Source organism: Pinus tabuliformis, chromosome X, assembly GCF_031772625.1.
Source record: "Pinus tabuliformis cultivar Carrire ecotype Pingquan chromosome X, CPIR1, whole genome shotgun sequence".
Classification (NCBI taxonomy): domain Eukaryota; kingdom Viridiplantae; phylum Streptophyta; class Pinopsida; order Pinales; family Pinaceae; genus Pinus; species Pinus tabuliformis.
Genome location: NC_142308.1, coordinates 270,597,893 through 270,614,187, shown reverse-complemented (window position 1 = coordinate 270,614,187; position 16,295 = coordinate 270,597,893). Strand labels below are relative to the sequence as shown.

The following is a 16,295-nucleotide window of genomic DNA, read 5'->3' as shown; positions in this document are numbered from 1 at the left end:
AGATTCAACAAGATAGATCCTGCAAGGAAAGTATATGTGAGTAGAGTAGTACTTGCAAGAAATATATGCTCAAAATGAAATCACAATACTTGCATGTAAAATACATCTTTCAAGATACAATAAGTTGCAAGAATGCAAAGCTGCAAAGCAAATGTCAGCGAATCAATGCAAAACCACACTGTCTAAAGATTTGCTTACAACCTTGAAAGATGAGCAACTAGATAGAAAGTGAAACTTGCAAGTGAACACAATTTGTACTTGAAAATGAGAATTGCTCAAATATGATATAATGGCATCAAAGAAAACTTAACATGAGCATGGAAGTGAAATGGACAAATACATAAAGTAAAATGCTTGCAAGTAAAATAAATGTAGATGCTCACAATCCAACTTGTATGTGTTTGAGAAATAGCTCAAATGATAACCAATTACATGCAAGGTGAAACAAAGTTGTAGGTGAGTGTGTAAAACAAAGTCTTTTTGGTTAATTTTAATTTATGCCTATTCTAGGGTGATATCTTCCACTAAACTCCTTTAACTTGGTAAGTACTACGTGTGAGTTACAAGAAGGCTAGGACGAGGAGGCACTAGTCCATTGTTACCGATACCTGCCTAGTTTCTCTTGCAATCTGCATGCCTTTGTTCCTACAAGGGGACTAAGCCACACGAGGACTGCGAGGTCATCATTTTAACCTTTCATCCAAACTCAAATCAAGGAAGTTGAATGAAAATTAGGGAAGATTTGTCTTAAATGTCTATCAACCAAGCTTATGCTTGGAGGTTAATTTTAGTAGTGCAAGTTGTGATGCAATGATGTTTTACAAGTAAAGATAATATTCCAAAATGTGAAGTGTTGCAAGATGTCTCAAGGAAATATATTCATTCACAAATTTAAGAAATGAAATACTTGCATAAACCAATGAAGTGGAAACTAAAAGATGCTAGAATATGGCTGCAAATTAGGTGTTAAAATCAACAAATCAACATGGGATATGGATCGACATTACATGTAAATATGATCATGAAATTAAACCATGAACTTAAGAGCATGAAAGAAGGGATATATCATCAAGAAGAACAAGTTATATCAGCTGCAAAATCAGATTAGAAGATGAATTGTTCAAATTAACCAAAGTGAGAGAGTGAAATGTTAGATCTATGGCATGTGAAAAATGAAGACAAAATTGCAAAAAAATAAATCAACTTAAGCAAAAAGAATAAGATCAGACATGCAAGGATCCTCTCCTAAGAGGGGTGGGATGCCAAGAGGATGCTCCTCAAGCTCCCTCAAAGAATTTTTGTATTTTATTAAAATGACAAAGCCCTCTAATGAAAGGAGTACTTGGATTCTTTGAAGAGAGTTTACAAAGGGGCTCAAAGAGCAATTACTCTTCCTCAAGTAAACTAAATATAAAGAAAGAAACAATTACAAAAGGGTTCCAACAAAGTATAATGAGAAGTCCACAAATAGGACACTTTGCTTTCCTCAAGATGTATGATTTCTCAACCAATGGGTTCTCAAGAAAGGAAGCCCCTTACAATGGAATATGATAGAAGGGAAGTAGTTTGTAAGAGAAGAATTTGGACAAGTAAGGCTCCAATAATATGCCCTTGATCTTCAAACAATACTCCTCAAAAGGAAGCCCTCCAATCCTCCTAGAGATTTACACAAGGGAAGAAATAGAAACAAGTTAGCTTCATGATTATTTTTCAAAGAAGTAATGTACAATATAGAACCATAGTTATGAGAATTGGACCGATCATTGAACTAGTAGACCCCTCGGACCGGGAACCAGTCAGAACTGTACAAAAACCAGTAAAAAACCGGACCAAAAAACCGGTCAACCAAAAACACATAAAATATTCAAAATTTAAGAAAAACATATATATTCATGTGCATCCATATGAATCCAAACCATTTATACACAAATAAGCAAAAGTTCTCATTTATATAACATGTAAGGGTGCACATAACCAAAATAGCTCCAAGTGCAATCCATCTCTAAATCGAAAATACATTAGCAAACAACCTCCACATGGCCTCTAGCATCCAAAACAAATTATGCTACAAGAAATACCTACATATCATCAAAATCATTGCCTATATTGGGATCTTTGTCATCAATATCAACCTTTAAGCATTAGGTAGAAAAATCATAGCATGTCAAGTCAAGATTTTGTTTGAGTGATGTGTATTTTTTTAGTAGGTTCATGATAGAGGAGTTCAAAAACCAATGCCACTAACATCAAGGTAGATAGAGGGCTTGGTGCTCTTGATTAAATACTAGTTCCATACCCTCGTACATGAGAAAATCCAATGTAGCATTGCAATCCCCCCAATCTTGAAATCCTGTATAACTGTTAAGTTTGTTGGATTTTGAGTGAGATCTAAAATTGTACTTTCTCCATATGAAATCCAATGAGGTCAAAACTTCTCCATATGAAATCCAATGAGGTCAAAACTTCTCCATATGAAATCCAATGAGGTCAAAACCACTCTCAAACATCCCGAGTCATTTCATGGTAATGTTAAAAATTTAAGTAAAATGACATTCATGTCATTTTACTTTAAGAATTTAACATTACCATGAAATGCATAGCAATAGTAGGGCAATATACTTGAATATTAGGCGCCTATTATGGGCTAGTGCCCAACTAATACAAACATAAAAAAGAAAAAAAGCAAAATCGGGCCCACTTGCTGCGTTCTACGTGGCTTTATTGCACCGAACCGGACAAAAACGGTTCAAGTCACCAGTTGAACTAGATTTTGCCTCAAAACGGTCAGACTGATTTGAATCGACTAGTCCGGTTCGGTCCTTATAACACTGTATAGAAAAAATGCATGCAACAAGAGAGGATCTCTCTTGTGCAGGCAAGGAAAGGCTAAGCCTTTCCAAAAGCTCTCAAAAGATAGATTAATCAACTAAAGTACATAACATTGATTAAGAAAGATTTTGAATTTAGATTTTTTGATCTTAGTAAGCTAAGGTAAGGAAAAATCCCTCTTTCGATTTCTTTTGATGAGACCTTTGAGAACAAATTGATTGGGTCCTTTTACTCTTCCTCTTTAGAGTGAGTTCGTCTATATGAAGAGTTACCCCACGCCCAAGCAATCCTTCAACAAATTCTTAAATTTATACACACTCTGAAAGAGATGTTAGCACTCATAAATGGATTAGATTAGATATATTTTAATGACGTCCATGAGACCTAACAGTCTAAGGTGTTGAAAAATCTAGGGCATGAATAGTTAAAAGATTTTTCTGCTTGATAATTGCTTGTGATATACTTTTACTTCTTAGCTTATAGTCTTTTCTTCGTTATGTTATTATTGTGTTCTTTTCATCAAGACAATTAACAATATGCACAATAAAAGACAAGTGACACGGCATGTAGGCTTGTCAGTCAAGGCCAAAACCTCTCACCTCTTGAGAGGAAATCCCAATCAAAATTCTTCTTCTAGATCTTCAATTGATGAGTACCAAGACCATGTCAAAGACCCTAGACTCTAGTATCCTCCCAATAACCTTGTCACTAACCTTGATGCTTTACCTCTTCCCTTTCTCGACGTTCTTCTTGATCTCGAACTGCTCTCCTAGGCTCCTTCTATAGAAACTCGGTCTCTATCGTTCACACTGCTTCTTCTTTGCTTCTCCTAGAGAATCTCGGCCTCTATGATCTTGATTTCTAGCTCGGTCACCTTGAACAACTATCCCAAAAGAAGCTCTCCTTTGCTGACCCCAGAAGAAACTCTCCTAGAATAAACTTCTCCTTCGCTATGCACAAAAGAGACTCTCCTTCGCTTGCCCAGAAGAAACTCTCCCTTTGTTATCCCTTCTTTGCACTTTTGCTTGGAGCCTCTTCTTCGCACTTCTGCTTGAACGAATGCTTGTCAAGTTGCTTGCCTCTAAGTGAGGGCGAGTGTGGCTATATATACACCTCAACACATGTCCTGTAGGCCGACATGATCACTAGTGGTTAGGCACTTCTTCTGGCAAGTTCTTCCATCGTTGTAGGCCGACTTGAAGAGGATAAGTGACAAGGTCTTGGAGGATACTTTACATAGACAAGTTTGACCTTTTACAAATTGTAACATCACTTCATTACATGACAATGACTCTATATTTTATGACTAGATGAAAAATAATCCTAAAGACTCTCAATGGGAGTCTTGACTTGAAAATAAAGTCTCTTGCTCATGAAACCCATGAAGCAAGCAATACAATACTTTTATTTTTCCTCTTTACATCTCATTACATAAAATCATAATTACATGTCATTATGAAGACCGAGCTTAGTTACACTTTTCAACACACCCTCTTAACTAGGGAGGTATTCATAATGGTACTTGGACATTCTCAATCTGAAGAATTTCTCATAAGAAGAATTTTGGATTGGTAACTCATTTGTATAGCATCATATCAACCAACATTGTTATATAGCAAGGCCTTGACTAACAACTCCATCTCTCCACAAGATTTGAGCTCAAAGTTGACGAGACCAATAATTTATAGACACTCTCATCATTGTCTCTCGCGGAACATCCCCTACCCAGGTACTCAGGGTGTGTTCCATGAGGACTATTCTTATCTTGGACTCCCCAACCCTCAAAGAATATCGATCCTCCATGACTACTCTTCTATTGGATGCCCTATCTCATCCTCAAAGAGTATCAGATGCCAAATAATTACCCAATCCTCCATTCTATCTTCCTAGGGGAAGACCAAAATGGTGTTGTTGCCCCTGAAATTGTTGTTGTTGTGGTTGTCATAATCATGAGGTGTATCCCTTCTATTAGGACACTCCCTAGCATAGTGGCCAAACTTGTTGCAAATGAAGCATCTTCCATTCCTTCCATTTTTGAAACTCGACCTTCCTTGACATTGCTTCTTTGAACTTGCATTGTTCTTCTTTATAGCATAAGCAGAGAATGCAATAGGATCATTCCTATTTGAAGGCATATCTAGTTCCATCATCCTTGTTTCTTCTTGAGAACATCTAAAACCTGGAATCCTGTCGTTGTTAAGAATAATGGTGTTGAACACATGCCATTCACGAGGGAGTCTTCCAAGGGCAATGAGAGTAAGCTCCCTATTAGCGATAGCTTCTCCAATCGAAAGATCATTTTTGATCTTAGTAATCCTCATGAAGTAGGATTGAATGTCTTCATTTCTTCCCTTATTTATATCCTTTAGCTTGTTTTTGAAAAAGAGAACTTGGTTTGCATTGCTAAATTTGAACATGCCAACCAACCTGTCATATATCTCCTTTGATGTGTTCAAATTGGAGATGTAAGCAACTAAATTCTTATGAATAGAATCCCCGATGATCTTCTTTGCTTTGATTTCACCCTTCTTGTACTTTTTCTTAGCAACAACGAGTGCATTTGAAGGAGGTTACGAAATCTTTCCCTACACATAATTCATAACATCTTGCTCTTCTAACGTCAAATCAAGAGACATCTTCCATGCATGACAATCAGACTTATCATGAAGCTTATCATCGGACTTGAAGTAGGATGTGGAGGTCATTGAATCTTGTCCTTGATCAGTGATTGCTCCTCTTAGTGATTGCTCTTCTCACTCTTGCTTGGGCTTTGTCTTCACCCCAACTCTGATACCATGTTAATTTTAGATAACAATGATATGTTCTATGCTTGAGAGCAATTTTACTTCAATTTTCTTATTAGCCCAATATCAATATCCAGTTTAGCAATCACATCAACATGATAGTAAAATGCAGATAGAACATAAACAATAATAGTAAAAGACAAGTCAAGACAAGAGGACACAAGATATGGCTCCAACCAGGGACAAACCCCAATGTGGGGAAACCCTTGATCAATTCTTCTATTAATTCTTCAAAAGTTCAACAGAGAGAGAGAGAGAGTACAATATGCAATTTTCACTTGCCCAATCAAAGTGAAATCTGATCAGTCAAACTGCAGTAACAGAAAGCTCTAACCAGAAAGTCAACAATGGTCAACAAGGCAGATTTTGACATCCAAAACAGATTGGTCAAACTCGGTCAACTCAGTCTCCAACAGCTAGTCAAATCAACCCAAAAGAAGTCTGAAAAAGTCTAGTCAAATCTGGTCAACGAAAGTCAATGCTACAGCAAACCCTTCTACAGTCAACGCTGGTCAAACAACCTCGATTTTTGTGCCCAGAAATACAGCCTACCCAAACAGAGATCTCCCACACAAAACCGCAGCCAAAACAGGTCTGAAAAATCACTCGTGAGTGATCTCAGTTAATTAATTAATAAATGAAGGTATTACAGACTCATGTGTTGGTGTGTGTCTATGTTTATCTTAGGCAACGGATCGATAAGATTGCAAAATACACAGACACTGGAAAATGGAAAACAGTAAGAGAAACACAACAAGCAAATACACGAACACAACAAATTAATAAGGAGTTCACCCAATCCTCTTGGGCTACGTCTCCGGTCCAACTTTCAGTGGTGGCCTTCTTTTATTGTGTCTTTAGCAGAGTTTTTACAATGAGGAGCTCAAATTGAGTCTCCTGAAACAGATAGTGCTTAGTAGGGTGGTTCTTGGATTCCCCAAGCCACTAGAGTGCACAAACTCTTCCTTACTAAGTCTCGACCTCAACTGGTCTGAATGGGATGAGTCCAATTTGGTACTCAGTTCCCGACAGATATCCTCACAGGGATTACTTGAACCTCTCAAGCCTTCTGTCTGCTCGATGCTGCCTCAGCTCTGTAGGTCAGCTCGGCTCTTTGCGTCTGCTTCTGTCTCTTCTGTCTCCTTCTTCACTGTTCTCTTCTTTCTTACAGTGCTTCCTTCTTTTTTTTTCCGTCTATGCGTTCATGGCTTAAAGCCAATATGTCTCATGACTGTTCATTTCCTCTTCCGCCCCTTTGGATCGCCTGCTGCTATTCGCTTGGAATTCCCTGCCTTTGCGTCATCGTCACTGTGTAACGTCTCACAGGGAAGTGGGCACTTGTCATCTCATGAATTGTGCCAACTCTTCCTCAAACAGTTCGGTATTTCGGTTACTCTGTGTAATGATTCATCCGCCAACTCAGCAGTCAAATCGGACTTAAGACTTTTATGTGCCGCAACTTATTTTCTCCCTCGGAATCCGGTTTTCCATTGGGCGCAATCTCTATCGTTAGATCTAGGGCCTCCAGATCCTACGGTTATTGCTCTTATCGCGCGGTTGACTTGCTCGGACGTTAGCCTGTGATGAGAGGCAGTTTTCTCTCTCATCCGCCGGACACGCATCGTTTGCTGTATGGAATCGCTGGGTCTCCTGACAATTCCGCTTACCGCCCAAAATGCCTCCGATATTCCGTTGGTTTTGGAGTGCGGGACCCGCCTTTTGCTTTAGCGCTTTTCCCACAGTTTTCGGCTTTCCTTGTGACCGAGCACTCGGGGCCTTTCCATTTCGAGGGGTTTTGCCCAGCGATGCGCGATTATCGCTAATCAGAAACGGCCTCCGTTTTCTGATCCGGACTTCCTAACTGCTAGTTTGCGCCACTGTGCGATCTCCATGGGCCTCGGTCAGCGCGCTTTGACTGAGGTCCTCGTCGTTCCTTGCTAGCTACAAACTGCCACTGTCCAGAGGTCTTCCTGATAGCTCATTGTCCACAAGTTTTTGAAGTCTGTCATGATTTGATACAGTCATAGAACTTTGATAATTTTCATGGATCCAATTCGGATCACGGCCTTCCCACTGAAAAAGCTTTTGGACCACCAGAAGTTGGTTTTCAAGCATCGACTAAGTGAAGGTACAATTGTCTCACTTGTCCAATCTTTATCCACTTTGCACTGCTCAGCTTTGAACCCTTGAGCCCAACTCTGAGGTACTCAACATCTCCCCTGCACGTCGTTCTCACCTTCCTGTCCAGAAATGTGTCTTCTTGCAATTCATTAAGATATTCAGGTATCAGGTCATCAATAGAAGGCAATTGAATCTGCGCTTCGGGACCCTCAATTAATGAAGGTTCAAATAGTCTCAAGCAATTTGCATTTACGACTGTTTAGATGTGCATGTAAGCTAGTAGATCAAGGCGAAAAGCATTCTCACCAATTTTTTCAAGTATCTTGAAAGGTCCATACCTGATAGGCTTTAGCTTTTTACTTTCACCTTGCATCCTATCCTTGCTAATATACAGCCAGACTTGGTCACCAACTTGGAAACTATGCTCCATCCGATGCTTGTCATGCCTTGCCTTGTATTTGGCTTGGCTCCTTTCCAGCTGTTCCTGTACTGCCTGGTGGATATCTTGGATTTGTTTAATGAACCTAGTTGACCTGTCCACATCACTGTGTACCTCAACTGTGGTGTCTTTACCAAAGACAAAATCCAAAGGAGACCTTGGTGTGAAACCAAAACAGGTTTCAAAAGGAGATCTCTGTGTAGAAGAATGTTTGGCTCTGTTGTAAGCATGCTGCACATAACATAAACGTTCATCCCAAAGCTTAGGATGCTTGCTGCAATATCCCCTGAACAACTGGATCACTGTCCTATTGACTACTTCGGTTTGGGCATCGGTTTGTGGATGAAAAGTTGTGCTTTTCTTCAGTTTTGTGTCCATTAGTTCCCATAGACTTGACCAAAACTTCTCCACAAATCGGGTGTTTTGATTAGATACAATGGAAGTTGGTAATCCAAAATGAACCCATACATGTTGAAAGAACAGTTTTGCAGTTTGTTCAGCTGTAATCTGTTTATTACAAGGTATCAAAATACACATTTTGCTGAACCTATCCACAACAACATATAGATAATCATGACCTTTCCTAGATTAGGCAGTCCTCCAACAAAATCCATGGAAACACTTTCCCAAGGGTGAGAAGGAACTGGTAATGGAGTGTACAAGCCTAGTTTTCTGTTGCTGGGCTTGCTTTTAGCACATCCTTCTCATCTTACATATCTAGAAACTGTCTCATTCATTTTTGGCCAATAACAAAATCTTTGCAGTTGTGCAACTGTTTCACTTACCCCCAAAGTGACCTGATATTAGAGAAGTGTGTGCTTCTCGAATTATCTTTACTCTTTCAGTTTGTGCAATACATAGCTTCCCACAATGATATAGGAGCCAGTCCTTTACATGATAATCCAATTCTCCTATTCATTTGCCTTGACATAAAGTTGCATATACATCTCTGAAATCTATATCTTGAGCATATTGTTCAATGTAGCTCTCATGTAACACAGAATTATGCTTAAATATAGTAGATGCATTTATAATGGGTCTAGATAACATATCTGCAACTTTATTGTGTATGCCCTTTTTATATCTGATGACTAAATGAAACTGTTGTAGAAAACCCATCCATCTATAGTGTCTTGATTGCTGCAACTTAGTTTGGGAGTGTAGATATTGAAGTGTTTGATGATCAGTATGTATTACTGTCTCTTTGCCCATTAAGTAATGTTTCCACTTTTTCACACTCTGTACTAATGCATAAAATTCTTTATCATATGTAGGATAGTTAACTACTGCAGAATTAAATGTCTCAAAATGATAACATATGGGTTTACCGCGCTGTGTCAACACTGCTCCATGGCATAGTCACTGGCATCCGTTTGGATCTCAAATGGTCTTTGAAGATTAGGCAGTGCTAGTGCAGGTGCTGTACTAATCTTTTCTTTCAAGGTGTCGAAGGCTTTCTGCTGTTTGCCTCCCCACTGAAACACCTTGTTCAACCCTGTTAAAGCATGTAAGGGAGCTGCAATTAAGAAAAAGTTAGAAATGAACTTTCTCCAATATTTTGCTGCTCCTAAGAAGCTTCTAACTTCTGTAACAGATTTGGGTTTAGGCCAGTTCACAATCACTGCCACTTTAGAGGGATCTATCTTCAATTCACCACCCCCTACTATATGTCCCAAATAATTCAGAGATGTTTTGCCAAATTCACATTTTGAGAGCTTAACATAAAGTTTTTCTCTGTTCAAAACATCTAGTGTCTGCTTAACATGCTTTAAATGGTCTTCCCATGTTTTGCTAAATATTAGAATGTCATCCTGATACACAATAACAAAATCATCAAGAAAAGGTCTGAGTACATCACTCATTAATCTCATGAAAGTAGCAGGAGCATTAGTTAAGCCAAAAGGCATGACCAGCCACTCATACAATCCCTGCTTTGTCTTAAAAGCAGTCTTCCATGCATCTTGTTTTGCCACTCTGACCTGATGATATCCACTATGCAAGTCTAGCTTGGAAAAATAAACTTCTTTCAATTGATCTAAAAGATCATCTATGCGAGGAAGGGGATAACGATTTTTGATTGTTATCTTATTCAGTGCTCGATAATCAGTGCACATTCTCCACGAGCCATCTTTCTTTCTCACCAAAACGATTGGTGACCCACATGGTGATGTGCTAGGTCTGATGAACCCCTTCTCGAGCAACTCTTGCACCTGCTTTTTGATTTTAGCATTCTCTAAAGCGGACATCCTGTACATTCCAATGTTAGGCAATGGAGCATCTTGCTGCAAAATAATATCATGCACTATTTCCTTTTTGGGTGGCAGATCTTTAGGTTCTTGAAACAAGATATCATACTCTGAAACAACTTTTTCTAAATCAGCTCGCTGTTTAGCATCACAGCTCTCAAATACATTGGTTTTATCAGGTTTCTTTTCCTTTACAACCATCAGTAAGAATTGTTTGCATGAATTTATCATTTGTTTCATCTGCCCTGAGTTTATGAGAGTATAATTATTCTTGAGCTTATGAGCTCTTACAAAGTATTCGATTCCATCTTTAACAAGTAGATACTTGTTCTCAGCTCTATAGAAAATAGCTTTTCTGTCATACAAGTAAGGACTTCCTAAAACAATTCCACATATATCCAAAGGAATTATGTCTAACTCAACCTCATCTACAAATGCTGACCCAAAAGAAAACTTGAGTTTGCATTGTCTAGTCACTTGTAGTTGTGCTTTATCATTTAACCATTCTAATGGGTATGGTTTCTTGTGAGGTGTAGTCGCTAATCCCAACTTCTTTACAATTGCTTCAGAAATTAAATTTACTTGTGAGCCACTATCAAAGAAAGTAGCAATCTTTTGATGTTTGGAAATAACTTGAATATGGAAAAGCTCATGTCTTTTTCTGTCATTTTCTTCATCAATAGTAGATTGTGCAAAATTACTAGTAGATGCTTCAAAAATCTTACCTCTTATACCTGTGGCTGCAATAGTTGTTTCATCTCTCGAGTCTGACCCCAAATCTTTCTGAATAGCTGCAACAATCTTCTTCTTCTTGCCCTCGAACTTCTTAGATCTCAGCTCCGGATGCAGAATCCAACAGTGCTCATCACCATGCCCATCCTTCTTACAGTGAGTGCATGAAGACTTGCTCTTCTGTGCAGTGTTAGCCTTCCTTGCTTTCCATTTCTACTTTCTTTTCTCCTTATTCTTTCTTACAGTGGGTTGGGATGATCCCCCAACTTCTGGACTTCCATTCTTTCCTCTAGCTTCTAGATGAGTAGCTTGAACAGATACCTCATCTATACTAGTGGAATTAAACATGAGGATAGTGTGCCTCATGTAGCTGTGTAGACCACCTATGTACTTCAACAGAGTCTCAGGTGAGTCTAATGAGATTCCTAGAATCAATGCTCTCTTTCTAAATTCTTGGGTGTAACCTTGTACACTTTGCCCTTTCAACTGTCGAAGAGTTTGCCAGCTCATCATGGCTTGTTGCATGTAGGCCAATGGATAGAACTGATTTTTGATTGCAGAAACAAATTCACTCCAGATAGAAATGGTCTTACCGTGTCTCTTCATGTCAGCTTGGGTCCTACCTTCCCACCAAACCAAGGCAGTGCCTCCAAGGCATAGGCTTGCCTGCTGAATCTTGCTCTTGTTTGAATCAATATTCTGCACTCTGCAATAAACATCAATTTGTCTAATCCAATTGTCCAACTTTTCTGCATTCAACTCTCCATCATATATAGGTAAATCAAATTTAACATCTAGTTTAATCAAAGATGTCTTCTTTTTATGTTCAGGGCTATTAGGAGGTGTGAGAAAGCTTTCTTCTTTCCCTTTGCCTTTTGAGTGGTCATGGAGGAGAGACTCATCTTCTCCTTTGTCTTGTTTGGAGCCTGATGAATCTTCATCCTTATGTTTTCTAAAGTCCTTATACATTTCCTCTACCATGGACCTTATGGCTAGGAAACTATCTATGAATTGAGGGTCTGGCCCCATAGAACCTTCCTTTGACATGGTCTTCTGAGGATAGACTCTCCCAATTTCAGGATTAGTTTCGACCAACTCTCCTTCTCCTAATTTGAGCTTTGATCTAGTTAGCATTCAACAGCTAAATCCAGCACAAGCTTGTCTAACCTTAACAGCCTAAAGCTCTGATACCACTTGATCTGAAAATCACTCGTGAGTGATCTCAATTACTTAATTAATGAATAAAGGTATTACAGACTCATGTGCTGGTGTGTATCTATGTTATCTTAGGCAACGGATCGATAAGATTGCAAAGTACACAGACATTGGAAAATGGAAAACAATAAGAGAAACACAGCAAGCAAATACAAGAACACAACAAATTAATAAGGAGTTCACCCAATCCTCCTGGGCTACGTCTCCGGTCCAACTTTCAGTGGTGGCCTTCTTTTATTGTGTTTTTAGCAGAGTTTTTACAATGAGGAGCTCAAATTGAGTCTCCTGAAACAGATAGTGCTTAGTAGGGTGGTTCTTGGATTCCCCAAGCCACTAGAGTGCACAGACTCTTCCTTACTAAGTCTCGACCTCAACTGGTCTGAATGGGATGAGTCCAATTTGGTACTCAGTTCCTGACAGATATCCTCACAAGGATTACTTGAATCTCTCAAGCCTTCTGTCTGCTCGATGCTGCCTCAGTGCTACAGGTCAGCTCGGCTCTCTGTGTTTGCTTCTGTCTCTTCTGTCTCCTTCTTCACTGTTCTCTTCCTTCTTACAGTGCTTCCTTCTTTTTTTTTTTTCCGTCTGTGCGTTCATGGCTTAAAGCCAATATGTTTCATGACTGTTCTTTCCTCTTCCACTCCTTCGGATCGCCTGCTACTGTTCACTTGGAATTCCCTGCCTCTGCGTCATCGTCACTGTGTAACATCTCATAGGGAAGTGGCCACTTGTCCTCTCACGAACTGCGCCAGTTCTTCCTCAAACGGTTCGGTATTTCGGTTACTCTGTGTAATGATTCATTTGCCAACTCAGCGGTCAAATCGGACTTCAGACTTTTATGTGCCGTAGCTTATTTTCTCCCTCCGAATCCGGTTTTCCATTGGGCGCAATCTGTGCCATTAGATCTGGGGCCTCCAGATCCTACGGTTATCTCTCTTATCGCGCGATTGACTTGCTCGGACGTTAGCCCGCGATGAGAGGCAATTTTCTCTCTCATCTGCCGGACACGCGTCGTTTGCTGTATGGAATCGCTGGGTCGCCTGAAAATTCCGCTTACTGCCCAAAACGCCTTCGATATTCCGCCGGTTTTGGAGTGCGGGACCCGCCTTCTGCTTTAGCGCTTTTCCCACGGTTTTCGGCTTTCCTTGTGACTGAGCACTCGGGGCCTTTCCATTTCGAGGGGTTTTGCCCAGCAATGCGCTAATCGCGCATCAGAAATAGCCTCCATTTTCTGATCTGAACTTCCTAATTGCTAGTTTGCGCCACTGCGTGGTCTCCATGGGCCTCTAATTGCTAGTTTGCGCCACTGCGCGGTCTCCATGGGCCTCGGTCAGCGCGCTTTGACCGAGGTCCTCGTTGTTCCTTGTTGGCTACAAACTGCCACTGTCCAGAGGTCTTCCTGATAGCTCATTGTCCACAAATTTTTGAAGTCTGTCATGATTTGATACAGTCATAGAACTTTGATAATTTTCATGGATCCAATTCGGATCAGTGCCACAACTGATTTGTCTATGCATAGTTTATAATATTTGTAATATCTTAGTTAGTCAGTCAAGCCTAAGGCACTCCCTTGAGGTACTGTTCTTGATGTATTTGTTAGTCTCAATTGTCTGCAGTTTATCCATATATTGATGTATTTAGTTTTTATTCCATGCGTGGTAGTGGCGTAGATTACAATATGCATTAATAATGGTAAACATGAAGGTTGCTAATATGACGAACTATAATTTTATTAACTTTGAATGTTATTCTGGTATCATGATTTCTATTAGCATCATCACTGGTTTTGTTGTGTCAGGTTGTTCTATGTATTAAGTTGTTCATCATCTATCAAAAGATAGTGACCAGTAGTGATATTTCTTTACTGTTTCAAAGATTCTAGAAGTTAAAAAGTAAAGGGAATGAGAGCTATCTGGCAAAAGTTTGAAGTTCATGTGAAGTGTGCAACGGTGTGACCTGATCATAATTATGTTTTATTTTCTTTAGCGCATGTCATATCTTCCTTCTGAGACAGTCCAATTGAGGAGACAAGCTTAGAAGATGAAGCATGTATTTAATTTTCATATCCTAGTTCTAAAGCCCTCTTTCCTGTTTTGCTTTGATGGTTTCGTTGAACAGGAAAATTGAGCTATGAAGCTAAGAAGGTCTTCCTTTCAGCATTAGTTTCTGAAGGTTGTTCCTTTGAGGTGTTCCCCACAACAGCTTTGCATCGTTCTTATGTCTTCAACAAGGTCATAAATAAACCTTGAAATGTTGTTATTTTGCACACAGGTCGAGCTGAATGGCTAGATAAAGGACAGAAAAAATGTTTAATTCTTTGGCGTCGAATCCAGGATTGGGCTGAGTACATATTGAAGTTTGTAAGTTGATACATCTATCACTTTAAAAACGGAAGGAGCACATATTTTATAGGGAAAAAAACTGCAATTGCCATTTTTAAGGTTATTGAACTCTTATAGTATGGCATTTTGATACAAGCATGCTATGAAGTCATGAATTGTGTTCTCCTTTACTGATTGTATTCCAATAATTTCTCTCCATTTTTTTAGTTATTAATTTTCCAGAGGTAAGCATTGGATGGATTTCATATGGATCCATGTTGTCTATTAACATACTTGTAACCATAGTCACACATTTTTGAGAAATGACAAAATTTGTCGACTTTGTGATCTATGTAGAAAGATTTCATTCATTAAACCTGATATGCAAATTGCTTGTATGCAATCTTGCTAGGAAAATTCTCTGTATATAACAAAACACTTGATGAAACTTTTCTTTGTGAGAGATGAAAATACTGTTCCTTTTATGGAAAGAACTAGTAATCATGCAGGGATGTGTTGTGCATTCTTTAATATGTGAGTGGTTTCCTAAATTATTCAGTTAACTTATTAAATAAGTACATTCTGAAATCCTTTTGTAAATGTCAGGTTCATGAGAATGGCCTCGAAGATGGTGTTATGACTCTTGAAGAAATTCGATCTGGTGTTGAGTCAAGAGGGACAGGTTTGTACTCGGCAACATGTTCAAGGATCACAAAAACTGTTATTTTATTTTCCTTTGTTGTATTGGTGGGCAACAGCTTACTATTTAATTAAATGGCTACAGAGCTTGCTGGCATTGATCGCATAGTTTTAATCCGGGCTCTTAAGTTGCTAGAGCAACGTGGGAAAGCTGTGATTTTTAAAGGAACATCCACAGATGATGAAGGTGTCAAATTTTCTGCTTAGGGCTCAGCTTCAAGAGTGCTGTGTTGTGAGAATAATAATCTGAAACTTCATGTTCTATGGTTTCTATTGAAAGAATAAAATCGATTTTGAAGTGTGGTTTTGACCTTGAGCCATGGAACATTTCTGATATCCACTCACATTGTGAATGAAGTACAAGCAGTCATTCTCAGCGTGCTTACAAGATTCACCATGTATTTGTTAACCATTATTATCGAAGATTTAATATTAATTACTTAGTTTTCCTTTCTTTCATTTAATAACCATAGAAAATTTGACGAAATTCTAAATTTTATACATCTACATTTTGTTAAGTGGCTTTTGTTGTTGATCAAAATGTAAGTAAACTGGAAGTTCCAGAGAGCTATTTTGTGGCAAAAGCCGTTGTGCATGCTATGAAGTTGAATATTTTGCTACAACACAATTTTCTTTATTACAGCGTAGTTAAAAATGTTAGACTCAGCAGGTATCATACGAAAAATTAAGAACTAGTGACTGCAATGCAGCCAGTTTAAACAAGCCCTGGTTTACTAGTAAATTTAAATATGTTCTGATTGGAGTTTTGTAACCATGTTATCTCATGCCTTTACTATTGGCTGGGATGAACTAGGCAATGCCGCATAAGGTTTACTGGTAAATTTAAATATGTTTGATTCATTGGAGTTTTGTAACAAGTTATGTGATA

At 38.9% G+C, this 16,295-nt stretch overlaps 1 protein-coding gene across 4 annotated transcripts in view; it reads left to right on the top strand.

Annotated features, from left to right (window-relative positions):
* Positions 1 to 15,865, top strand: part of LOC149139427 (vacuolar protein sorting-associated protein 25-like) — a 144,820-nt gene extending 128,955 nt beyond the window's left edge. For all 4 annotated transcript variants that reach the window (XM_089446361.1, XM_089446360.1, XM_089446358.1 and 1 more), the window contains 4 exons: positions 14,505 to 14,558; positions 14,658 to 14,746; positions 15,314 to 15,389; positions 15,492 to 15,865. In XM_089446361.1, the coding sequence (XP_089302487.1) occupies positions 14,505 to 14,558; positions 14,658 to 14,746; positions 15,314 to 15,389; positions 15,492 to 15,613 (341 nt within the window). In that variant the 3' untranslated portion in view covers positions 15,614 to 15,865. The remainder of the gene's footprint in view (positions 1 to 14,504; positions 14,559 to 14,657; positions 14,747 to 15,313; positions 15,390 to 15,491) is intronic.
* The last annotated feature ends 430 nt before the right edge of the window (positions 15,866 to 16,295 follow it).